The sequence below is a fragment of the Ammospiza caudacuta genome, chromosome 5, assembly GCF_027887145.1.
Source record: "Ammospiza caudacuta isolate bAmmCau1 chromosome 5, bAmmCau1.pri, whole genome shotgun sequence".
Taxonomy (NCBI): Eukaryota; Metazoa; Chordata; class Aves; order Passeriformes; family Passerellidae; genus Ammospiza; species Ammospiza caudacuta.
This window is the reverse complement of record NC_080597.1, coordinates 74,588,611-74,615,294: the sequence shown is the minus strand read 5'-3', so window position 1 is coordinate 74,615,294 and position 26,684 is coordinate 74,588,611. Positions and strand designations below refer to the sequence as shown.

Here is a 26,684-nt window from a genome sequence, read left to right as displayed (position 1 = left end):
AGTCAGATTTTCAGCTGCAGTGCAGGGGGTGAAGGGGTTTTATTCCCAAGGGGAACAATTTGAGGAGAAAAGTGTGCCTGTGCTTGACCCACCTGGATGAGGAAGAGGCAGGGGGACACCAGGTGTCCAGCAAAGCTGCTCTATTTGTGGGGAGGATGGTGTGTGGGCTGAAATGACAGCAGCACCATTTAGTGTGCTTGGGAGAATGGTCCATATGTGCTCCTGGTGGCTTGGGAGGGGCTGCAGTTATATTAGAAACACATCTGCTGTGTGGTAGGAGGAGGAGAAGTGGGTTTGGGAAGCAGTTCCAGGCAGGGCTCTTTCCCCAGCAGGCAGTGATGGGGTGCAGTCCTCCTCTTAGTATTGGTGATATTTTTGCCCGACCTCTGGGAGAAATGACAAGAAGGACTCCACCTTATCAGAAGGCTAATTAATTACTATATTATACTATATTATTCTGTGTTATATTACACTACATCTAAACTGAATCTGCACAAAGCACTCAGCTCAACTGCCCAGCATCTCATGACTGTCTGCTGACCCACAGTCTGCACACACACTTGGCCCTGATAGGCCAAGGAAAAAAAACACCATCACTCTGGGTAAACAGTCTCCACATTGCATTCTACTTTGGCACAACACAGGAGCAGCAAATGAGATAAGAATTGTTTTGATCGTTCTTTCCTCTGCTTCTCTCACTGCTTCTCTCAGGTTCAGAGAATGTGAATCCCACACTGTAGGTCAGAAGTCATGCTGTCCTCATAAGAGTTGAGCTGTAACATCTTCTGTCACCTTCGCACGTTGAGTTTGAGTGTCCAGGCTTCCTCCTCATTTGCCACTGCTGGTCTTGGGATCGCTGGTACAATCTGGTTTCTTCTGTGGCAAGTGATTGTTTTCACAAGTTTGCATCTGAATGCCACAAATCCTTGAGAAGTCTTCCCTACAACAGGAAAACCACTTTACTACAGATGGGAAAACGCAGGTTTTCTATGGCTTCTTCAATATTTACTATGAAAAACAACAGAGTATTTTTTGCAGAAGACACCATTTAGGGTCTCAGTTGCTCTTTCATTTGTCTGTTACTATTTCATCTGGCATTGGCTATTTCACCTCTGTTCCACCACAGAGCCAGTACAATGTAGATAATTCTTGACACTTTGTCCCATAGCACATTTTCAGAAATCCTAAAATGGCCCAGGCAACATGCACTATGGTTGACTACCTTCACTAAAGCACATTTCAAAGCATTGTTTACACTTTCTATGGCTTTATCCAGCCATGAATTGACAAAAATTCACTTTTAGTGTGGTTTCACAAGGTCCTCCCGTCCCACTTTTCAAGAAAAGTCCCCATTCAGCTAAGAAGCAGCAGTGATTAGTAGGAAACATGAAGAGAAACAGGGATGAGGATTAGCAAAGAGAGAGGAGAAGAGGAGAATTCCCAAATGTTAAATAGGAACATCTTGGCTTAACTTGGCAGGGGACCCTGTGAACAGGAACAACCTTGGTGCATCTCAGTGTAGTAACAGAAACAGGAAGGAGGCCAGATTGAAATAAATATGAAGTACAAAGTTGTCATGACACAACTCTGAAATTAGAGGGATGAAGTTAACAGAATTACGTGGTTGTGTTGGCAGATGCTCCCCCAGACTTCCCACAGTTTGGCCAGAGAGAAAAAACTGATTGCATAATCTATCTGAAACAACGTATTTGCATAATTAACCTTAATTTTCCCACAGAATTAATCTCCCACCCATTATTTGAACTGCCATTCTCAGTTCCACAATGGCTGGGACAAAGACTTCTTTTTAGAATTACAGAATCACAGAATGGTTTGGGTTGGAAGTGGTCTTAAAGCCCATCTCATTCCATCCCCTTGCCATGGGCAGGGACTCCTTCCACTATCCCAGGTTACTCCAAACTCCATCCAACCTGGCCTTGGACACTTCCAGGGATGAGTCCACAACCTCTCTGGGCAACGTGTTCTAAGATTTTTTTATTTCAAAAACTCTGATTCCTCCTCGAGTTGTGCCAGTATTTAACAGCTGAATCAGACAATCCCAAAATCCAGGGTCATATTTAACATCAAAGAGGATGTCCAGAAATCTCAGCAGTGCAATAGGGAAAGGCTGATCCAGTTGACAACTCTTCCACCTCTAGGGATTTTTTTGTTAGATTTCATGTTTTCCTCATTCTGTCTCACTTACCTTATTGGCTGCTTGGTCAGTCACACAAAGGCAGTGGAAATGATAAGCAGAACAAACCAGATAGCTGTAAAACCTGAAAATTAATATGGTTAGCAGCTGGAGTTATCTTTGTTATTACATTTACTCCGTCTGGGACAAACAGGCAAGATTAGGGATAGGGTCTCATTTTGCCCCTCTGCCCAGAGGCAGGAATTTTTCCATGTTTCCCCATTGCTCCCAGGACCCAACCAGAGGGGACTTGGGCAACTAGAGATTGACCACAGTCAAATAACCAGGGACTGCTGACGTTGTGGTCTCTGGAGTAGTTTGCAAAACTACTGGAATCAAGAGCCCTTGTGCAAAGTCTTGAGCATGTGCACAGTCAGACATAATTTCTGTTTCATCAGCTAATGGCTGAGTGGAAGATGGGGAAGGGGGAGAAGAAAATCTCTTCAGACTGATCTAAATGCACTAGTGTAGCTCTGAGGAAATGTTCTATTTGCCCATCTTTTTTATTCCTTTGAAAATGTGAAAAAACCTCAGCATTTAAAAGTTTACATTTTTTTCTGCCTTTTTCCAATGAAAGTGATTCACTGAATTCACAGAAGTCTCAGAGAAGAATCTGAAAATCGTTCCATTTTAAAAACCAGACTTTTGGTTGATCTATTTTCTTTTACATTCCTTACAAATATTTGAAAATTTCTTTACAAAAGCTTAAGTGCTTAAACAATCTGTTTATACTGTTTTTACTAACTTCTCACACAATACATGGGTATAGATTTGTCTTGCAGCATATTTAGTGGCTCTTCTAACAGAAATGGATCTCTCTGGAATAGAACACCAAACTGAAAGACCAACTAAGAGCTCTGGGTAGTGGAGTGAAGTCTTTAATAAAATGGCATACCTGTCACTGGCAGTGTCCCTGATGAGGAAGGGAAAGAGGACAGAAGATTCAAATCTATGGAGAGAGAGAAATTCTTGATTTTTGCATCAATTTGCTCTTCTGATGAAGAACACACCAGAGCAGTGATGAGGACAGAGTCAGGCAAAGAGCCAGCTCATCCCAGCACCAAAGCAGTTCCAAGGGTGGAGTCTGACAGCTCTCCCTCTGCACAGAACACTTTAAAATGGCCATGTTTGTTTCTTGGCCATCAACAGATCTTTCCAGCCTGGATACCAACATATCTGCTTACCTGATACCTGTTAATTGTGGGCATGAAGTGAACTAGAATGGGATCCATCTAAGAGCTTTACTTCATATAAGACTAGAAGGATGACTTTCAAAGTGTCAAGCTAGTACTTGAAAACATGGTTTCAACCAGGACCTGGTTTTGTCCAGAAATGTAAGCTAAACCTTCCCTGGTGCAAGAAATTAATTGAATTTCTCTCTTATCCTGAAAGGGAAGGTCTGAACTTGCCCTAATATGGGGTAAGATTTTTAACAAGGTGTCCTGTAATAGTGGTTTCTTGATAAATTTTTTGCGCTGAATGCTGAAGGAGAACTGAGAAAGTTCCAGTCTCATTACAGACATCAGATTATAACAAAGTCAACACTTTAGGGGAATAAGCATTTGGTACTCTATTTGCAAGGACCTGACCTTGCTAAGGTTTGGGAGCATTTAGCAGGAAACTGGAATTACTGTTCCATTACATTAAAGGCCAAGGGGGCTTCTTTTGTTATCCAGTCCCATGATTTTCACAATCCCAATTTAAAAATTCTAAAATATTTGCGATTTTAAAATAGATGTAATTCCAATAGGCTGTATTGTTTTCTAGGACTGGTTTGTTGAAGGGTTGTATCTATCACAGCAAGAAATTCTTTTATCTGGATAGCACCAAGTGAAATTTTCAATGGTGTCATGATGGAAGAGAAAAGACCAGACACCAAATTGTTACTTCTGAACCAAGTGCCACAGAGAAATAGATCTATGAAATAGGGGAGAAAGTGCTGGCCTGATGCTGAAACAATGTGTGGTCTGGTATGGTCACAAGGGCTGGAATGACAAAATAGGCTGAATTTCTCATTGACAGCCATTCATTTTACAGATATAAAAGCCACAATAAACTTTCACAAAGCAGAAATCTGTACATTTTCCTAGAAATGTGTGGAGTTTTCTCCCATAAGTAGGGACACCTAGTTCATGGTTACTTCCCAAGGGATTGAGTGAAGGAATCTTCACTCTAATGTCTGTGTACATTATCATCATATCAGTGGTAAGTTATATTTGACTCCTAATCAATACTATTTCTTTTGTTGGCTTTAATATAGATATCTTGATACAGTTTAATATTATGCTATAATCTGCTAGTAGTTATTTTAATTTTATACTGGATAGTAAGTAATTCTGATGAAAGTCTTTTGTCTGTTACCTCCTGTTCATTTGTCTTAATAAACAATTCCTTTTTATATAAATACATCTGATTTTCCACCAATTGAACTTGCAGGACAGAGTGATTCCTTAAATTTAAACTGTTGACAAAATCTGAGGCTAAGGAAGGATTTGCCTTCATTTCAGCCCCTTTCTGGGAAGGTGTTTGAATACACAAGGGAGTTCTTTCTTTTCCTCAGTGGCAGGGCTTCTTTAGGAAATTTTTTGAAGCTCCCACTCTCCCCATGACAACTGGGGGGTCTGAACTCCACATGAGCAGGTCAGGACATTGCTGTGGTGTAATCACAACCATCACAACCATCTTACCTGGCTCGATGGTCTGTGGTGGCCACTGGGTGCTGTCATTGGTGCATCTCATGTCAAGGGGAGTCCAGAAGATTTTGCCATTCTCCTCCTTGCACGTCCTGTTGCCAAAGGTGGGGGGTCTCTTATCGTAACCTGTCTGGCATTTGAAATGTAAGACTTGTCCCACGTAATAACGCTGTTGAGGCAGCCTTATGAAGGCATGTGGAATAGTCTTGGGAGGACCACAGAAACCTGTGGGAGCACATGGTTAAAGCAGACAGATTTTCCATGCTGCTTCTGTTCTTGAAAGTCTTGTGTTCTTAGATAATATAAACAGGCAGGACATAGCAAGCCTTTCTAATTCTTGAGTAGGATGTCAAATACTCATTTGCTTTTACTGTATCACCTTATTCAGACAAGATATTACAGAAATTGTTTCTTTCGCTCTGCAAAATAATTAATTATTCACCATTTTTACACTAGTTCCATGGAAATCACCAGGAGAAGTATTGAATGAGCTCTTACTTACCTTTTTGTTTGGACTCTGAAAGGTCTTCTTGCTTCTGGGGTGCAATGCTCATTGATTCTAATTCTGGCTTCTCTGTCAGTTCTAACGTCATCGTGGAAGCCCCTGACAACAATTTTTTCTTATCTGTGGTGAAATTACATTTGTTAAGTTACAGTAAGACAAATATCAGAACAAAGTGCCAGAACACCCAAGCTTCTAGAGGTTGGATAAAATTGCATCAAGTTCTAACTTAGAAAAATAAGCACAAAAGATCTTTTGTTAATGTTTTATACCAAGTTACACATGGAGGAGAAACACCTCTATGTATAGAAAAAAACCCAACACTCACTCACCCAAGCATTTAAATTCTTGGTTGTATATCCAAACAGCTCCCTGCTGTTCAATCTTACACTCAATTCCTTGGTATGTACCATATTCTCTGTCATAGCCAGGCTCACACGCATAGTACAATTTGGTTGGTGGTGGATACATGTGAGCAGTAACATCAGCAAATTCAGTCGCTGGAAGACGTGGGCATGCACCTGCAAATAGAAAGCCTGAGAATCAGGACAGCCTGGCATTTTACTTTATGGATCAAGGACTGCCCTGTTCTCAATACCAGACATGTCCAGCAGATGGACAACATGAAACATTTTCTTAATGAAGAGTCATTATTATCAACATTTTCTTAATGAAGCTGTTAATAATTGTTTTGGAAAGCAGCTACCACCACCAGAGTTTGCAGCCCTCAGTCTATGGAGTGAGGCACAATAGGCAAAAGTAAGCAATTAAAAGTTGCAGTTGTCTATAAGCAAACATTGGGAATGGGCACAGACTTTCCGTTCTGTCTGAGGACACCAAAGAGCAGATTACTGTGAAATAAGTTTGCAAACCTAAATATAACTTGTCCCAAAACAAGGATGTGAAGTGTTGTGTCATCAGCAAATCATATCTAAATATACTTCTCAATCAGTTGGAATGAATTCAGTTAGATCATTTCAGTGCACTCAAAAAGCCTGCTCAAGCTGAGCTGGGGACCCAGAGGTTGATAAAGGCACTACTTAATGATTATTTAAGGTCTAAAGGCTGATAAATTAAAGAATCACATAGTCTGGTTGCACCAGGCCTGGCACTCTGGATCTTTGGGTGCATGATCCACGGTCCTTTATGCTTATGCACAACAGCAACAGCTATCAGGACTGAAATTTCTTAGTCATCATATCCTCACATTTTCTACACCCATAATTAATGCAGCCTTAGCAACCAGCAGGAATGACTGCCAAAGGCCCTCGAGTCCCTGAGAGCTGTTCATCATTTGGTGTCTGCCCTTGACTCCCAAAGTCCTTTCTCCTTGAAAGACCAACAGCAACTTAACCGGTGACTCCCAGCCCCAGCCCTGCAATGCCCTTTTCTTTCATTTCCTCACTTCGACATTTTCTGCCCTTTTTACTTTACTTTGTCTTCCTGTTTAGTAAGTCACAAAGTTTAAAGAAGGCAATAATGAAAGGTATGTGAGCAGTTTAACAGCTAATCTGCATAAAGGTTGTTTTAATCCCCTTGTACCTTTGTGTTATCAAAGGATTTGCCTTGTAAACGACATCAGAGTGTGGCTTTGAGAGAAGCGACTGCACCCGAAATAGTTAACCACATGTTTTACCACAGACTGTCAGGGTGATTAAAATTAAAGAGTTATCAGATCAGCAGCAAGTTGAGATCATGTACTCTCACTTTCCCTGAAAGCTAAAAGCTTGTTTCCCTCAAGACTTCAAAAGCCTCTTTGAAGCAGATTGCAGATCTGAATCTCAGCATAAGGCACTCCAACCTACAACTCATTAGTCTCTTCTTAAGAAAACCCACAACGTTTAACCAACTCATCATAAAGGGCAAACATTCTTTTAATTGATGATCAGATGTTGGGTTCTTCTGAACTTGCACACATCAGACAGAGATTGTGCAGAAATGGTGCACTTGAGAGAAGGTGAACATCCACATTGCAGCTGGATCACACACAGCCTTTCTTGGATCCAGCCTTTTCATTTCATCCACATTGCTCAAGTTCTTGTCTTCTCACATCTAAATAACTGCAGTATCTTCTTTGACCTTTACAACTATATTCCTTTCTCCGATCCAGAAAGAATTTTGGAAGAGGAATTTCCCAGGTCTTGTTGTGACCTTGTGCCTGCCTCCCTTTGACTTTTAACTGCTTCATTGTCACATAAAACATTTTGCTCCCATTTTCAAGAACTGTCTCCTTTGCAACCATCATAACCTTTTAAAACACTGGCTTCTCCTCCCATACTTCTCACCAATGTGCTTGATCAAAGTTGTCAACTTTTGGGTTTATTGTTGCACAAGTCCTCACACTAGGAGGAGTTGTAAATGAATACAGATATTGCAAAATATCCTTTGCTATGATTGCTCTTGTCTCAAAATATCTTATATATTTTCAGAAGTGCTTATCTTTATGTGGTTTACACTCCTCTTTTTAGAAAAAGTAGGCACTCAGCATGTAATCCATGCACCCTACTGCCAGGCAGTTTTAGGGAGCAAAAAGATCCTCCCTGAGCCTCCTTTTCTCCAGGCTGAGCTCCCCCAGATCCCTCAGCCTCTCCTCATCAGACCTGGGCTCCAGACCCTTCCCCAGCTCCACTGGACCTGTTCCAGCACCTCCATGTCTTTCTTCAGTTTCATGTCATGGCACCTCCTGGAATAGTTTGGGAAGATGCAGAGAGGATGCAGACCTGGTGAGGTCAGGACCATACTGACCTCTGGAGTGAATTGTGCCTAAAACTTCATTCCATCTTTGTGCCCAAGGAAACTACATGGTTTGCCACTAAAAAAAATCAACATCTTTGCTGTGTGAGTGGTAAAATAGCCACAGGATTGGAAGAATCCAGGGAGAAGGGAATGGCAGGGTGGATTTTTTTTCTTCACCAGATTTCTGACTTTTTACATTTTTAGGGGAGATTAGCTTTGTGGTTTTGGGGGTTTTTTTGTTGTTTTTCACCTTGCTGGTAAGTAGCCAATCAGTTTGATTTGGCATGATATGAAAATGTCCATCTTTTAAAAGGCCAGCCCATCTGGGCATAACCTGCCTCACAGCCTGTGGTATTTTGCACAGCTCAGCTTTCCCTGGATTCTGCATCCCTTCTCAGCTTCTCCAGGGTTGCAATCCTGCTGTTACTGGTTTGAAATACTGCCCTCACATTACCTTGAGATGTCTTGATGTTTTGTTTGCCTCCTCATTTTCCCTCTGCACTTATTCCAATTTTTCGTCCCCATGACAAGGTGCCACTATTTCCTTCTCTTGCTGTCCTGATGTCCACTGTTCTCTCATTCCTTCATTCACTCAATTCATCAGCCCCTGCCAATTATTGTCACTTCCCACACCCCAAAAGTGTCCTGGGACTCCATTTCTCTGCACTTGGAGGCAGTAAATGGGCCAAACAGATAGGCTGGTGTAATTGTGTTCTCAGGGATTTAGCCTTTCTGTCAGTTGCAGAATTATGAGAACACTTAGCTCTCCTAAAGCAGATGGGAATTCCTGTTTCTCCCCATATTCATGGATTTTTGGTGCCTACGTCATTTGTGTAAGTTCTGGAGGTGGTTTCAATTCTTATGATGGATTGGGTGGAGAAAAACCCTTGGAATAAGGAGACTTGTGTATTGAGACAATAGACAGCCATGAAGCATAACAATTTAAAAAGCAGTTATTTGTTCTGCTGAAGCGCTCCCTAAATTAAGTTTGAAAAGTTTTTTGAGACCTGCAAGCCTTGTCATCAGAGCCAACAGATAGGTGTGAGCTGGGGTGTCTGATGCCCTTTGAGATGTCTCAGGGCATCTGGGATTTCCACGCGAGCTGTCAGATATCAGACAGGAGATACTGGAGGGAAAGAAACCCAGCATCTAAATCAGCATCAACACTTTCAGATTTCTTCCCTCACATTTCCCATTCACCTCTGTTAGTCACCCAACCACAAAACTGCTCTTGGTGGGCGTGCTGGCAGTACCAGGCTTCATGAAACCCTCCCTCCCTCCTGTTTCTCTTCCATGTCTGAGCTGGCAGAGCAGTGACAGATGAGGCTTTAAAACAACACCTTTAGTCCACGAGAAGTGAGTGTGGAAAACTTGTAACAGGTATTTTTAGTGCTAGGTAAAACACAGACAGTGAGTCACGCCACACTAACCCAAACTCAGAACTTCCTCTGTCACGTGGCTGTGTGTCACCAGCGCTGACACTACTCTGATCTCAAGTTAAAGCAGCAAGGTGCAAAAATAGGACAATTTTCCCCTTACTACAAAGGCAGTAGGATGGGATCGGTAGGAAAGTGGATGCTCTGAAGTTTTGGGCAGAAGCAGTGGAAGAAACCAGGCACTGCACACACGCGCCCAGTTCAGAGATGAAGAGCACCTCTCCCCAGAGACAACAACAAATCAAACCAGGTGAAAATGAAGATTTTTTTTCCCCAGCTGTGCCTGAAAAGCTAAATCAGCCCTGGGGATTTATGTGCTGTGAGAAACTGGGCTCTCTAAATGGTGCAGTCTCATGAAGATGAAACTGACACAGGCAAGGCAAAGGAATTGATACCAACAACAGGACTGAAATGGTAATGAACTTTTTCTTACTTCAAAACTTATTCCCAAAGGATCCTTTAACAAGCAAGCCTCAGCTCTGCAGGATTCTTTCCCCCATTAATGTCATTTATTGCTTATGTGAATTTGTAAGATGGAAATAGATCCCAGATGTGGGGTTGGGGTACAGACCCCAATTTTATTGTAACTTACTTGTGAGATTATAATTAATTGTTCATTAGATTATAGAGAGATTATCTTAAACAATAATTTGAGTAATAGTGAGTCTGCAGGAAGTGACAGAAATACAATGCAGATAAAGTGATCAGGCACAAGTTTTAATGCAAACAGCAATGGAGGAGAGACCAGCCTTAGGGGGATGGAGGTGGGTTTGAATATTCCCAGCAGTGGAGAACAAGAATGTCCTGTTCTAAGGATCTGGCAGTTCAGTCCCTGCTGAGTTTGCTGTACCAGATATCTCTGTTCAAAAAACAGTGTAAAATAAAGTGGAATATGAACTGGGACCACAGAAAACTGGTTTTGGGAGAAATGCACTTCTCTTACCTCTTGGTTTAATCCTGCTGAGCAGCTGTTTGCCTTTGACCTAGACAGTGGAATCTGATGCAAAAAAATTCTATATACAGCAAGGCTAGAGCAGGTTGCACAGTGGATACAGCTTTGTCATGCCAAGCATAATTTAGCCTCAGGAATGTGACATTCTTAGCTCCTTCTGTGAGAAGTGGAGCTGGGCAAACCTCTCTAGAGACTCCTAATTTACTTTCCAAAGCAAAGCTTTAAGGTGCTTCTTTCTTTTTATCAGCTGCAGTGGTGGAAGAACATTCTTCCATGCTGATATTGATAATAAGAGTGGTTTACCTGATGTATTGATAATCTCCCACCTCCCTAGCAGAGAGGCTGGGCTGGGGACTTGAACCCAGAATGTGGAATTGGAAGAGGAAACATTAACAAAGAAGGAAGAGGAAGGAAAACAAGCCTGGGCACAGAGTGCTGCATAGAAAGTGCACTAAGTAAAGAATGGGTACCGTTTGTTTTTGTTTCTGCGTGTTTATAACATCCTTGGTTCTGTGGTAAAGCCACAGAGCTCACTCTGAATGCAACCACGGCACATGGTTTTGTAGCAGAGCACAGAGCCAAGTTTTGAGAATATCATACATGAAAGCCTTGTTTTGGTGTGTGACACTTCTGCTTAAATAGAGAATCTCAGTAACCCACATATCTTTGATATTTTCATCTGAAAAGAAACAAAAACTGTCTTTTTAAACAACAGAAGAGATACAGATTCTTTCCTTTGTCTGGAATTTTCTCAGCCTTGCCTTTTGTAGGGCTGAAAGGGCAGTAGAGAATATCCTCTCTGAAAAGAATTGAATGGTCTGAGAAATGTGTGTCCCAGTCTTGGAAAAGTGAAGGAAAAACGGTCTAGTGGGGAAATTTTGATTTCAAATATGCCCTAAGGACTCATCTCACCTGACTTAGGGACTTAGCATGATCATGGAACTTTGCCCTGGAGATCTCAAAAGTGAAATGGAAGTTTTCTGCACATGAACATGATTTTTCTGATGTCATAAATGAAGTGTTTTTCCACATAGAGCGGGTTATATATTCTTTATGTGAAGGCTCACACTTTACAAATCAAGAATATCAAGAAAAAGCAGCAGGTGACTGAGTGCTGCTCCCCTGGCAGGGCTGAGGAACAGGGAGTCAAGTGAGGGAAGTCATGGAAGGGCTTTGGAAATGTGAGTTTTGGGGAAGCATTGGAGGAGATGGAGCAAGGACTCAGTGAGCCACGTTGTTCCAAAATTCAGGACCAAGGTCAGGGAATGGAATCCGTGGGTAGAAAATATCCAGAAGCTGGGCTTTGAAATAGCATTAATAAAACAGGGAGAACAGGGCAGACAAAGCTGAAAGTTGAAGAGGTAGGGAGACTAAAATAACAACAATCTGAAGGCAACAGTGAGCAAAGTCAGGAGCAGTGGCTTGATAGAAGTAGCTAAAGAGTGGATTTTTTTCTGCAATAAAAGGAAAAAGGACATTACATCTCACCTCTGATGAGGTGGGAAAACAATTCCTCCAGCTCAAGAAGCAGGTACTGCAGGATCTCTGTCTGTAATATCTGCTTTCCTCAGTAGCATCACACTTTTAAAACTTTTCTTTTTACATTTTTTTACTTGTAGCTGCATATTGAGCCCTTTGTTGCTGAAGGCCACTGTAGCTGAAAGGTTTATAAAGGTATTTGCTCTCTAGTTGACCTTACAATAATCATTTGTCTGCGTTTGACAACTTTAATGTATTCTGCATTGCTTTCCAAATCCATGGGAGCCAGCACTAATATGCAAGTATAATGGGAAAGAAATCCCTCTCATTTACATGACTGAGATCTGGTACCCATCTTGTGTGAATGAAATTCACATGAATGAATTTCTTTCTTTTCTGAATTTTAATCCTTTCCAGGTTTAAGTTGCAAATCTGTTCAGTGTATCCCTGTATGATGAACAGCAAGATGGAAAGGCTGTAGGAGCACAGAGCAGATTTTACCTTGTGTTTGACCCTCACTTCAGGCTTCACCCCCATGCCTGCAGCTTCTAGGCACTGCTGCAGGATAAATGAGATAAATGTGATGCTCTTCACAGGAAAACCAGTATTTCTCTTCATTTTAGCACTGAGGTGTAGTTTAATTTTTATTAAATGAATGATCATCCCATGCCTGCTCTTCCCCAGTCCCCCAGGACTTTTCCCTCTCAAAACTCTTTGAGAACTATCAGTGAAACTGTTCTGTAAAACAAATGGTTTTTATTTCCTTCTCCCTCTAATTATATTTATTCCTGATTGTGCATTTTGACAAACCCCATCTAGGGCTGGATGTATTTACAAAACTGAACCTGCAGTGCTGGAACAAACTGAAAATACTGAGGCAAAAAAAAATAAAATAAAGCACTGTATGTGCTGAGGCCTGGTTGATTTCTGATCAGTTTGACCCAGCCCCTTTCCCTTTGCTTTGCTTATGTCTATTCCCAGGTCTCTTTGTTGATTCCCCTAAGGAATTAAATTAACAGGTCTTACAGCCACAATGCCTTAAAAACCATGATTAAAAACCCCTAAATTGGTGAAAGGTGGTGTTTCTACCTTAGCATGTGCAGGGAGAAATTACAAATATATATATAAATATTATGTTTAAGCATTTGGAAAGACATTGAAAATAAGTATAGGAAGCTGAGGAAAGAAGAGCTTAGAAATACAGTGGGGAATGCAGTCCTGTGCATTAATTCATTCAGTGGTGAATAAAATTACATGAAATAGCATAAAATGCAACTGCTCTGAAACCCCTCGATTTTTTTTTCCAATAAAACAGAACGGTTTCTGATAAACCAGAACTGCCAGAAAGAAATTTCACATGTTCCAGGCAGAGTAATTCAGAAAGTGTGATCTGGGGAACCTGACTCATCCCAGAACTGATCCCAGTGACACATCTCTGGCTGAGCAGCTCGTGGTGCTGCTCCTGCATGCAGCACCAAACACTTCCCCCGGGCTCTGGCTCCTCATCTGGCAGTGAAGGGAGAAGCTGCAGCATTTACTGGCAGAATAGTGAGAATAAAATCACCTGGGGCTTCAACACTCCTGCAGGTCCTTCCTGCATTAATCAGTTCAGTCATTAGCAACACACTCTTCCCTTGAGGTGGCCAGCCCTGAGGAAAATTCCCAGCCCTGCTAAGGATGATCCATCAGCAGTTAGAGCACCAGCATATCTGAGAGCCTGCCTCAGGCTGTGTCTGTTCATGCCTCTCAGCCTGGACATCATCATTCAGACACAGAAAGAAATATCACATTTATGGAGCGCTGAGAATGGAAGGGATTTTTTTCCCCCTGCCTTTGAACAAAGCAGTTTAAATTTAAATACACTAATGCATCACCAGACCATTTTTCAATGCACCCACTTGTCACAATAAATAAGCCAAATCTAAGCAGTGTCACCATTTATAAATGTGTAAAATTATGCTGAATTGGATTAGCTGTCTCCATTCACAGTTTATAGGCACTGCTGATTGAAAGGCATGGCTGAAAAAATATTTCATTTCTATAGTATCCATAGCAAATTTGGATGGTATCTTTTAACTAATAGCATTGCCATCAATTTTACCTACAGGGGTGCTGGCATTTCAGTGTCTATTTTTGTTTCCTAAAGTTACAAGCAAAATGGAAAAAGGAAATTCAAAGGGCTGCCTCAGGCTGCTTTGATCTGCCCACTGTTCCAGTGATGGGTTGGAGGATACATACATTAGTCAGACAAAAAATATCCTCTAAAGCTCTGGATTTTCTGCAGTTGACAGCTTGTGGGCACAGAACCCATTTCTCTCATTTCCTTAGAATAATAAATTCCTTAAGCTCCTTCGCACCATTCCTTTGCTGAAAGGAGTCAGGATGTTGTGATTAAGTTTTGGTGGCTCTAAGAGCCACCAGAAAACCCAAACCATTTCTTCCCTCCCCAAAAGGCAAAAAGAGTCTTTTACCTGTCCTGTTCCCTTTGCTGAATCCAAACAAGAGCCACATCAAAAGCCACTTGTGCTCCATGGGACTTGTCCCCATCTTTTCTCCACACCTCTGGGGATGGTGAAGTTTCTCAGAAGCGATGAGCTGTTGCCAGCCAAGCCAAGGAGCTGTTACTGCCTGATGAGGCTGTCTGGCAGCATCACCCACGTGTGCAGACAGGGCTTTGGTCAGCAAATCATCGTTTTGCTGGCTCCACAGGAAAGAACAAAGGCTGCTTTCTGTTCAGGCATTAGTCTGTTATCCAGGAAACCAAAGTCGATGCTCAGCGTGCCATCGTGTATAGGAAGTGGTTTGACACATCAGAGCTCCTGGCTCCACAGCTCTTTCACATTTCACTACAGCTGAGGTCAGTAGGAGCAGGAAGATTTTAATAGGTTTGTTCAGGCACTCAGCCCCAAATCTGTGGCTGGACAGGTATTAGAGATGGACCAGGGGCTGTGGAATAGATGTCTGGTGTGTGACAATGGATCTCAGGCTCTACCTGCCAAGAAAAGGTTCCATGGCTCACCCTTTTCGGTTTCAGAGGTCTTCTGTTAGTGATGATAAAGCCATACTGCATTTGGTTTTGATGGAAGCATGTGCGCAGTTTCTCTGAATCACAGCTGAGCTTCTGAAGGATGGACAGCTTGATTAAAAAAACAAACAAAAACAAGAAACATGAGGGTGAAACTGCCGGGTTTGGAAAAGGTTTCTCTTCCCTAAATTGTCTGGGTGTGACATGCTTCAGTGAAAATTTTGCAAATGCCAGTGGAAAACTGGAAATATCATGCTTTATGTAGTTTCTCTTCAGCCATTTCCACAGAAATTATTTCCTGTTAGTAATTAACAGGGATAGACTATAGAAGAAAAGATTTAAACTATCTGTGGTATTCTGTCATGATTTTTACATGCTGGGCATTTATTTCTCCTTTATAACTCCTCAATGAATTAAATATTAACAGGCAAGCTGAGGAACAGATGTGACACATTTTTAACTGCTGCTGTGGCTGTATCCATCAGTCTGCCACCTTTCTCCTCACAAATCTCCCTTTGCTCTTTCCATGAGAGATTTTGTGCAGCTTTGTGATGCGGGTGACAAATCCTCCTGCAGGCCTTGCCAGGAGATTACTTCTCAAATCCAAATGCAACAGGGCATGGAGAACAAGTGAGATTTCTGAAGCAACTGCTGTGGGTAAAATGCTCTGCTCACCCTGGGGCTGCTTCGTGCTCCACAGTATTTACTGCCTTTGCTTCACTATCAAATCATCTTCCACATTTAACAGTGTAATAGGAAAAGCTCATGCCAAAGCCCTCTGAAGGACCTAGAGAGTTTCACTCCTGAAAAATCTGTCTGAAAGTCTTAGAACCCAATTCTTCACCTTTTTCCAAGATGTCTGGAGATATGTAACTGCCTGAACCCTGCAGTCATCTGGGCTGGTAAAATTTATTATATTGCCTGGAAAGAAATCCCAAACTTTTTATCCTTTCCTTACTAAATACAGGATCTGTTCTTTTGAGGTGAAGGGATTTGCCTTCACTTGCCAACATCTGCTTCAATTTCTTGCTTGGCCTAACTATTAAATTCCACAACTATTTTAATGATGAACCCAGAGATGGGGGATGTTTTCTGCAGTTCTCCATCCAGCTCAATCTTTCATGCAGCCATCTGTTTTTAGGTAGCAAACCTCAGCACAGGTGAGTAACAGCCACTAAGGTTTTATCAGAAAAGGTGAGTTTTTATCCAGGAATAAATGGAAAGCACAGTCAGTTGTACTGGGATGAATGCTGACTTCAGGTGGCTCGTTGCTACTAACACAGATTGTATGACAAAGAGCTGTAAGGCAGCATTTACGCCTCTTAAAGGTCAGAAAAAACGGTTGTGGTTTGTGAGAGGAATTAGCCAAACCAGCTTTGGAAATAGGTCAGTTTGCTGAATGATTCTACAAAAGAAAAAAAAAAAAAAAAAAAAAAAAAAAAAAAAAAAAAAAAAACACCCCAGAGCAGATTCTGCAAGCAACAGACCCAAAGTAGAGTGAGGTAGAGGAGGGGAGAGCAAGGGGAAAAGGCACCCAGGCACAGATAAAAACTGGGATTTATGAGGAAAAAAAACTATAACTAGCATTATAATTTAGATGATCAACATGAGATGTTAGCAACAGAATTAGGTGTGGCAATAAAGGACAGGAGGTGCTGTGAAAACTCAGTGGGTATCTGGGAAGTAGTGGAAGGAAAAAAAAAAAGAAAAAAGGCATCTTGAGAATTAAGGATATCTGTTGCTCCTTGATTTTCCTCCACTGATCAGCAGAGTTTTGCTGCTCAGGTAAGTCCCTCTGTTTCAGCAGAGAACTGGGAGGAAAAGAGCCTGTCACCACAGACAAGATTATAAAGATTATTTTTATTCAATATCACAACGTCACAAGTACAGAAATGGAGTTGCCATGGAGTAAACCACAAACACAGCTACAGCCTTCTTAGGTCTAGGTTTAACAAGGGCTTTTTGAAATCCTTTAAGTGCTTTTAAAACTGCACAAACTCATTTGGTCTGGAGAACTGTCCTTTGCTTAAATTGGTCTCTCAGCCAGCTTGAAGAAAAGGCAACGCTGTGATCTCACTGCAGCCCTTCCCAGTTCAAAGCAGTTGTAAACATCCATGTAACTCACAGAAATAAGCAAGCTTTGTGTTTTAGTCAACTTTTCTGCTGTTAATCATTCTTACACCAGTCCTGTATTCAAGGGAATAATGTTTCATACAGACCTACCCAGGGAGGGTGTGGGGGTGGCTCTAGCAGCTACCTAAACTCTATTAATCAGCATATTGCTTATGCATCCTTAAGATTATGGTAATGGAGGTTGTGAACTCACATTGTGCACCCACAAGGGCCCTTCCCAACCTCCACAGCAGCATCCAGCTCTGCTGCAGGGCAGAGGTTTGGGGAACCCTGAGTTATACCACCCCCTTAAAATTATCTTCAGAAAAATTTCATCCAACCTAATTATCTATAAGGGCCAAACAGGTTTTAATCACTTTTTATTTCCCATAAAAGTGAGATGGAGCTGACATAAATTTCACACCTTAAATGGAGCATCATTACCATGTCCATACAGAGCTCAACTCAAGAGAGAGCTGTATGGTCAGTACAATTATCAGAGTTCCTCCTTTAGTCAGTGTAGAGTCAATAAGAGATCTAGAGAGTGATTCACCTCCTCTTCTGAACATCTGCATCCACCAGATAAGTCACTCTTATCTTCTCTCCCTTCCATCTGCACACAACTGTTAAACCAGCACAACAGCTCTTTTAGGTAGCCCCAGCTGGATGAGGCAGATCCATACTGGGTGTAAAAATGGAATTTAAATTGATTGTTTAGTGACTGAGAACAGTCTTTTCTGCCAAACATCCTGGATATGGGTCATCATGGTTCATATGAACTATTTCTTTCTTTGATGCTGAGATAAATATGTGAGGAACATGAAAAACTCTTGGATATATTTAGTTTCCATGTAGTGAGTACTGCTGCAATGTTCTTAACACACCAATGCCTAGACTGGGTTCCTTAATACTTTCTCACGAAAATACAGCTGAATAGTACAGATAACTTCCTTCCTATTCTTATTTGCATTCATCATTCCATTGGAGTGAGCAAAAACAAAAATTGAGGAACTGGTAAATGAAGTGTATTATTGCATGGCCATATTTGCTCCTTCTCCTTTTTCTTACCAGGAAGTTATAGTGAATCAACTCTATTTAATCCTGTAAAGTGCACCCTGCAGTGAGTTTCTTACCCAAGATACCATTTCTTTGCTTTAGTTCAGTAATATTTTTATATTACCTATAAAGTTATGGAAATATAATCTAGATGAATTATGAGGTGAGTATGAAATTAATTGGAAAATCTCCAAAAAGAAAAGCACCCTTAAAATGGTTCAAAACTGTGTCAAATGAAAGGTCATATTGAGAGGCTCTGATTAACTTCCAGAAGAGAAGGATGCACTCAAAGGTGGTGCCACGGTGAGACTTTGGTTATTCAGTATTTCCAGCAGTTCCCTGGATGATGAAGACCAGCTGGCAATGTCACACATGAAAAACTTCAATCTAACCCTGAACTGCACAGCACATGCAAAGAAATCTCTTGGTTTGTGCTGTGACAGTGAAGCCACAGACAGGGTGCTACTTGTGGGCACTGCACCCTGAGAAAAGCATGGAGCAGCAATGGGAATGAAAAATGTTGTCATCATTTTGCAAAGGTTTCATATTGTTGTCTCCTTAGTGCAAGAACTTCATATCTCCTTGATGTTTCTCATAGACAGCACCTCCAAGCACTCTTTCTTCCTCTCCCAGCAGCCAGCTGACTCCAATTCCCCTCAAACAACCAACCCATCCACTCTTTCAAAACACTCTTCTTCTTATTGGCAACAGCTGTGGCCTGTTAAAGTCAGGCCTGCTCCTAATCTTTAATAATTAACCCAGCTGCAACTCTTTAGGGGGTAAGATTACTTTCTACACTACCTTCATTAACTTATATTCTATCCCACTACTAAAAAAGGGTCTAGAAAACCTTTTCCAAAAGAAAGAACCAAAGAACTTGAAGCTGTCTGAGGAATGATGATGGAGAAGGGGACAAGGTAAGAGCCTTAGCAGTGGCAGTGACGGAGCTCGTCTAGGCATGGACCAGATGAGCCCTCAAATCTCCTTCCAGCACTGGAGTCTGGGGACTATTTAAATAGGGCACATTCCCTTTATTAGAGGCATCTAAAATCAAGAGAGATAAATGTGAGCAAGTTCAAATGCTCAGTTTGGCACATCCCACCACTGCCATTGCACCTTTGGCCCTTAAATTGCCAAATCAACTTCCCATGGTTGAAGATCACCATTAGAAATCTTTCTGCTGCACATCAGAAGGCGCCTTTCTGCATTTTCTTTACCTTCATGGGCTGGGTAGATGCTTCTGTTTAGAAAGGCAGAGCTCAGTGCCTTCCTTTAGCTCAGTAAAGGCACAGTTAATCTTGTCTTCGTGAATTTTGTTGAGTCAGCCCTGAATTTACCACTTTGTAGGAAGCTGATGTAGATGTTACAAGAACTGGGGCTAAATTCTCTGCCACAGAAATTAAAAGCAAACAGTTTCATTTCAGGTCTTAGACTCTAATGTTGTGCCTTACCCTGGGAGTGAAAAAACTTTCTGAACTGGATGGTTTTTGAGGATTACTTATAGGAATGCAAAAAAAATAGAAGCTGTAAATGCAAATAGTAGTGGGAACTATTTAGAGAAGTTCTTCAGCTTGAGTAACTTGGAAAATTTCTAGATTTAACCGCTAACCAAGAAAAGTTGGTGTTCAAGTGTGAAAATTGGTGTGGCACTTGGGAAGCAAGTACAGAGTGAGAAAATGAAAAGCTGTGTAGAAAGCTCAATGCATTTTGCTTCAGCCAGGCTAAAGAAACAGAAAACAGTTTTTCCTTCTTGAGCAGAAATTATTCAACCTGACCCTTTCTTTCAGTGCAGAATAAGGGTTCATGCCTTGTTTCTTTGCTTCTAATGAGGCTCAGGACTTTGTCCAACATCTTTGTGATGAATCTCAAATCCTCTTCTTACAGAATTAAGTGCAATCCTTCCAATTATTGCCAGAGTAACCCAGGCTGAGATTTGTTACAGATGTCAGACCTGGTGATTTGGGACAGAATTTTGAAACCATGATGTCCTGTGATTGCTGTAGGATTTTTTGTAGGGCATTTTCCTAATGCACATTCAGTGGTTCTCAAATACTCCAGTGACACCAGTATTCAAGCAGTTGTAGATGAGGCAGACTAAAATGGGACAATTATGAATTAATGAGGGAGCACTGATGTTCAACAGAGCCGACACTTGAAGACCAAAAATTATGGATGAGATATTAAATAAATAGCTCACTGGTGGGTACCCTTTGCATTGGGTTAGATCTCCCAGTAGAAGATGGGTTGGTGCTGTTGACCTAAAACAATTTTCATTGACTGAGCACTATTTGTGCAGTGGAGAAGGGTGGGGTTGGGATGGGATCTTTGGATTATTAAATCATATAATTATAGAGTCACAGAATGGTTTGGGTTGGAAGGGGCCTTAAAGATCATCCAGTTTCTACCTCCCTGCTGGCCATAGTGCCACCTTCCACTATCCCAGGTTGCTCCAAGCCCTGTCCCACTGGGTCTTGAACACTTCCAGGGATGAGAAGTCAACAGTCTCTCTGGGAACCTGTTCCAGTGCCTCACCACCTTCACAGTAAAGAAATACTTCCTAATATAAAATCCAACTCTACTGTTCTTTGGCTTAGGGCCATTTCCCCTTGTCCTATCACTCCATGCCCTTGTGAGAAGTGCCTCTCCAGCCTTCTTGTGAGCCTCCTTTAGATACTGGAATGCTGCTCTAAGGTCTCCCTGACCAGGAGACAATGGATGTTCGAGGTGCAAAGCTCTGAGTAACTTGACAGGCCTGTGGAGGATTCCAGGGCACTCTGTGTCTTTCTCCTGAGGGAGCTCACCTGCTGAGACAAGATGAGGAAAGAATTTTGGATCAACAAGGTGTTTTTCACATTTTGTCAGTTAATGAGATGTTGGTGCAGACCCAGACTTTTGAGTTAGTCACCCGTCTGCTGTCACAGCAGATGACCTATTTCTGATGCCTGCAATGGGGTGAGATGAGCTCCACTGTGAAGTGGCTGCTTCACTGCACTGCCTGTGAGCACCCAAATGCTGCAGATGTCACATTTGGTTTGAGGACACCCACCAAACCTCCCAGCTGGCATTCAACTAGCACGAACAAACTCTGCCTGCTATAATTAGCACCAAACATTGCCCTGTGTTGCCTTGGTGTCCATAACAGTCTCCCAGTGCTTAGAGACCTGGGCAAAAACAACTTCCTTACCACCAGTTTTAATCTCTTCAATTAGATGACCTAGAAATTGTCCTGGATTCAGACCCTCACCATCTTTCTGACTCTTGTGCACAGGTTATAAATGCTGGAGCACAGCAGGTTTGGGGCTGGATTCTGCACAGTTTCACTCTTGAAGGGTAATGCAATTAAAGGTGAAAGCAATGGACTGCAGCTGGCAAATCTGTACTATGGAGAGGTCCAAGATGTCCACATGAATCCAAACACCTGTTCTGTCCAGGGCCTCTGATGGTCAATGCCTCTCTACTGTTGTGACCTAGACAGTAAAACATGCTAATGAAATACAGGAGTTATTTCCATAAAGCAGTTCATATTTCATGCCCTGGAGCTGTTCTTCCAAGGAAACAGCAGCTATTTATCAGGCTGCTCACAAGTACTCTTGCCCTGAGGAAGTTCTCCTCTGACCCTAAGGAATGAAACTGTCCACATTTTACAGCCAGACCTGTTTTCACCACCTGCATCCATCCAGCTGAGTGGTTGGTGGTTGGTTTTGGAAGTTGCAGAGGAATCATTCATGTGGGGCAAACGGCCTCAAGCTTTCTCCCAGAGATCAGGACAAAGCTCATTGTAACTTAAGGACATTCAGGGCTGAAAAGGGGTCCTCACCCCAAAATGCTGAGCTCACACAGTGAGTGCAATTGGTTTAGAATCTGATTGTATTTACCAACTGCACAAAATGTGCAGATTTTGCTGGAGGTCACCTTCATCCAGCAGAATTCCATCGTGTGTGGGATGATCTTGTGCTTTGAAAGGGTACAGTGACACTGCAGGCAGGAGATCAGATGAAAAAACAACATGTGGGATCTTTTATATCTCTCCTGGATGTACACTTGCCCTCTTCTCTATTGATACCTCTGATTATCACAGTTCGGCCCTTCTGAAGTCCTGTCTATATTGATCCCTGCATGGTAATAACCATAACCCTATGCAGTCCTCTGAAGAAAACATTAAACAATCTTATAATTTTAGGCTCTGTCCTAAAGTGGATGGTTCCAACTCCTCATTTTCTTTATTTCTAGCTCCCAGAGGTCAACATTCCCTCATCTTGAGTTTGACTTGCTTTTTGTATTACTTTTAATATAGGGAATTATTAAATAAGCCTTTGAAAGTGAGAATATTTTGGGTAGAGTTTCACATGTCCCCATGTCCCACAGAGGCTGATGTCACTTGTGTTGAAGGACCAAAGAGAGGACAATTTCCAGGGCTGATTTACTTCCTATCAGCCAGACTGCCCCTCGCTCAGATGCCCTCATGACCATCTTAATTTTATCTGTCACCTGCATGATATAAAGAGTGGCACTCAAAAAACACCTCATTAGTCATTTTCATGGGGAGCAAGTGGAAAACCTGAATATCTGATGTGACTAATAAAAGCCAGACACTGAGCTTTCTCAATTTGGAGTGTTTTTGTCAGGTCATTTAAAGTTAAAAGTGGAAAGTACTTCAGATGCTCTGCCAGATATGTGCAGATATAGCTTGGACTATAAAAGAATAGATGAAAGATAATATGAAAAAATCTATCATAATAGAATGATAGTATCTACCTGCTTGGCTGTTCAGTATTCACCAAGATGATTACATCTGTATAATTTCTCTTTAGTGGGATCATGAAAATTAAAAAATTAAATACTTTCACAAAGACAGTAACTGCACCCATTTTAATGCAACTGGGTTTGCATCCTGGTTGCTGTGGCATCTCAAATGTCCATGCACAGCCAAACCACAGCTTCTCACACTCCCCAAAAAGTGGCATTGTCTGATCAGAGCTGCTGGCACTCACAGATTGTCACAGGCATTGCTGTGAGCTCCCCATGGTGGCACAGCCTGGCTCTGCCTTTGGAATGCTCCATTCTGGCAACATCCAGCCCCAGTGTGGAGCTTTGAAATGAGAAATCAAAACCAACAATTGGGAATTTCCAATACATGGGAAACCAGAGGAGCAAAGAGAGGAGAGCTTCATGACAATGACTGGCTTTCAAGGGCAACAAGCATCAGAAGGAGCCCACAATGCCTTGAGAGTAGATAGAGTTAAAAGAATAAAGTAGGTATTTATTAAAAAGGCCTTCAAAGGATACATCTTGACCAGTACAAGAGCCCAGATGTGGCTACCCCCAAGATGGGCAACTGGACACAAGTTTTCACACTTTAATGAGTTTTGGTCCATTTCCATATTGGGGTTAATTGTCCAATTAGAGCTCCAAGTTATCAAATCCCATCCTCTCAGATAGCTCTCCTCAATTCCTTGTTGTTAACACTTTTTAGGCCTGAAGCTGCAAAGGTGTCCTTGGTTCTGGGGCTGGAAAATGATTGTTCTGTCTAACTAAACTGAGAGGAGGACTTGCTAACACTTTATATGTTGGTTTATATCTTGGCTGGTTTTGTGCACAGGAATGCAGAAAAAGGCATCCTTCAGGTCTACAACAGTAAACCACCCTAATCCATCCATCAGTGTGGTCAAAAGAGTATAGGGATTGGTTACCACTGGGTGTATGTTCTCTGTAATTTTGTTAATTGCTCTTAAATCTTGCACTAATCAATAACTCTTACCATCTGAGGAGACAGCTAAGAGCACCTCGTCCTAATTTTGGCTCCTCCGCTAACTCCAAATGTGGATTGGGCAATTCACTTCCTTGCCTTTCCCCTTGCCCAGCACCTGCAAACTCTGCAATAATTTCTTGATAAAAACATTCTCGTTAAGTGCAGAGATGTCTCTGTGTTCTCCTGCTTGATGCCATGTGCAGTATTTGAACTGAGACAGGACTCTTTCTTAGCATCACAGAATCATTTGGGTCAGAAGGGACCTCAGAGATCACTTTGTTCCACCCCCCTACCATGGCAGGGGCACCTTCCACTATCCCAGGTTGCTCCAAGCCCTGTCCAACCTGGCATTGAACATTTCCAGGGATGGGGCAGCCACAGCTTCTCCGGGCACCCTGTGTCAGAGCTCACTACACACACAGTAAAGAATTTCTTCCTGATATCCAATCTAATGCTGTCCTCTGTCAGGTTAAAGCCATCCCCCCTTGTCCTGTCACTCCATGCCCTCACACAAAGTCCCTTTCCAGCTCTTTTGGAGACTGCTTAGGTACTGGAAGGTGCCTGAAGCTCTCCCCAGACCCTTCTCTTTTCTGGGCTGAAGGATCACTGAAAACATCTCCTCCTAATTCTGAATAACTAGAAAACAACAGAGCAGAAATTTAGTCAAAATGTTTCTATCTTACATTTAAAAAGAAAGAGAGAAAATCTTCTTTTGTTTTTGCTTCAGGAAGCTCTCTGCACAAACGGAGAAGAAAGTCCCTTTCTAAAATAACAAGAAATTCATTAGCACTGCTTGTACTTTTTTAAGGTCACCATTATAGATATTTTTGATAACACATCCTTTTACGTGCATGTGGTCTGGTCTGATGGTGGAGATAATGCTGTTTACCTGAAGAGTAGGTTTGGGGTGGTTTTTTTTTTATGTCTTCTTTGTTTTTCAGGAACAGAAGGGAGGACCATGCTCACACCTGGCCATTGCTCGTTTATGGTTAAGGCATTGGAATGAGTGTAGGAGGAAAAACAAGGCACATGGTGAACACTGTCAGGTTGAAAAAAGTGAAAGCTCAGTGTGCAATTTCCATCATTTGCCTTCCATGGTACACTGATCAGATCCATGATGGGATCAGATCATCAAGGACTTTAGAGTCCTCTATCTCTGGCTACACTGCTTTTGTTTTTTTAAGAAATGTAAGAGTTGACAGGCTGGGCTACATTACCCATCAGGGTAGTTCAGTATCAGGTCTTTTTCAGAAACCAGGATAATATTTTTGAAGGAAGAGGCAAAAAATCCTGCCCAGAAAAATGCAGAATAATCAACTTTTGTTCCTTATCTTGTTTCAACTTCCAGTCATTAGGTTGTTTTGTAACATAGAAAAGTTTTTCTGTGTTGCACAAGATACACACTCAGAATAAACACACAAGTCTTTGTTTCTCACTCAAGTGGTGTCTTGTGAATTGTAGAGTTATCCAAAACTGCATGGCAAACAATTATGTATTTTCATAAAATTAAAAAAAACTATGACCAAAAATAAGTCCTAGGATATAAAGTGGAATATGGAAAGTGTCCCAGTAAAATAGGAAAGTGCTGTTCCAAGGATTGTGTTCTAGGGATGATTGACTACCTGGCCACAGCCTGTGCTTGAAAACATATTAGGCATCTCAATTTTAGAAAGATAAACATTTATGAGATTAATTATATTCTAATTGTATAAGACAACATCCCTATATACATATCCATATATATGGTCCTCTTGTGAGATGGAAAGTGTAACTTCTAAACAGCAGGAAAATGCTGCTTGGGGTTTGAGGAAGTTCCAAATCCTAAACCAGAGTCATATCCCTTAGACCAGACTGCTCAGGGATGAGGGTGTTTCAGTGTTCCTTCTCTGTTGGCATCACACACCTCTGTGGGAAAAATCATTTGGAAGGGTTGGAATGTAAGTCCTCTACAACTAAACCAGCATTTCTTCATTCAACAGATTCTGAACATGTCTTAGCTTCAAAAATTTACCTGGAATATCAATGCCACTGGACACACTTCAGGGCCCACGATGCTGCACCTGACCCACATGGGAAGAAATCCACACAAAAAGACAAGACCATGTCCCAGCACAAAATTCTGCATGGAAAGAAGCTGAATTTCTCTTTAAAAGCTGGGGATCCCTAATGGAGGAGAACTCCTTTTGACATTTTCCCAGTGGTCAGAGCCCTTGGAAAGTAAATCCAGAGCAAGTCTGGATGCTACATCTTCTCCCTTCATCTCTCTGGAGAAGTACAGCAAGTAACAAAGCCACAGAAATAATCCCAGATTCATCAAACAGCTCAGATTGGAAACAAGGCTGGTAATGAGATCCCAGCTGGATTTATTCACTTTGGCCTTGCAAACCTCCAAGGATGGAGACTGCACAACCTCTCTGGGCAATCTGTCACTGTCCATGAGCATCTCAGAGCCCATTAATGTGCTTCTCACACCAAATAATTCTGTTTATACCAGGAATGTCATGACAGCCACCACGACAGGACGTCAGAGAATTCTCTTTGAACTTCAAGTTCTTGGACTCAGCTGTTTTGGGCTGAAAACAGAGGTTCATAAGAACTTGATATAAATCTTGAGCAAGAGGAAGGGTAACCTCACCTATCTGTGAATGATCAGAGCAGAGGCATTTCCAGAGCGACGTCGCTCTGCTCGATAACAACCCACAGTTCTTAGAATTTAATCTCATATCCAGAATTTTATTTCAGTCCAAAAA

At 41.8% G+C, this 26,684-nt stretch overlaps 1 protein-coding gene across 1 annotated transcript; it reads right to left on the bottom strand.

Annotated features, from left to right (window-relative positions):
• Positions 1-344: 344 nt before the first annotated feature.
• LOC131558219 (interleukin-2 receptor subunit alpha-like) lies at positions 345-14,641 on the bottom strand. The gene is made up of 7 exons (XM_058805847.1): positions 14,464-14,641; positions 5,722-5,910; positions 5,390-5,512; positions 4,882-5,112; positions 3,090-3,143; positions 2,207-2,279; positions 345-940 (listed from the first exon to the last, which is right to left on the bottom strand). The coding sequence occupies exons 1-6, from the start codon at positions 14,537-14,539 to the stop codon at positions 2,227-2,229; spliced, it is 726 nt and encodes a 241-aa protein (XP_058661830.1). The 5' UTR covers positions 14,540-14,641; the 3' UTR covers positions 345-940; positions 2,207-2,226.
• Between the last annotated feature and the right edge of the window lie 12,043 nt (positions 14,642-26,684).

What these genes read in the sequence shown, in the direction of transcription:
- LOC131558219 (XM_058805847.1), bottom strand. Translation starts at nt 14,539, where the DNA reads ATGGGGACAAGTCCCATGGAGCACAAGTGGCTTTTGATGTGGCTCTTG. An exon ending in CAGCAAAGGGAACAGGACAG is followed by an intron (nt 5,911 to 14,463) that starts GTAAAAGACTCT and finishes TTCTATTTGCAG; the next exon opens with GTGCATGCCCACGTCTTCCA. An exon ending in AGGGACACTGCCAGTGACAG is followed by an intron (nt 2,280 to 3,089) that starts GTATGCCATTTT and finishes ATTAATTTTCAG; the next exon opens with GTTTTACAGCTATCTGGTTT.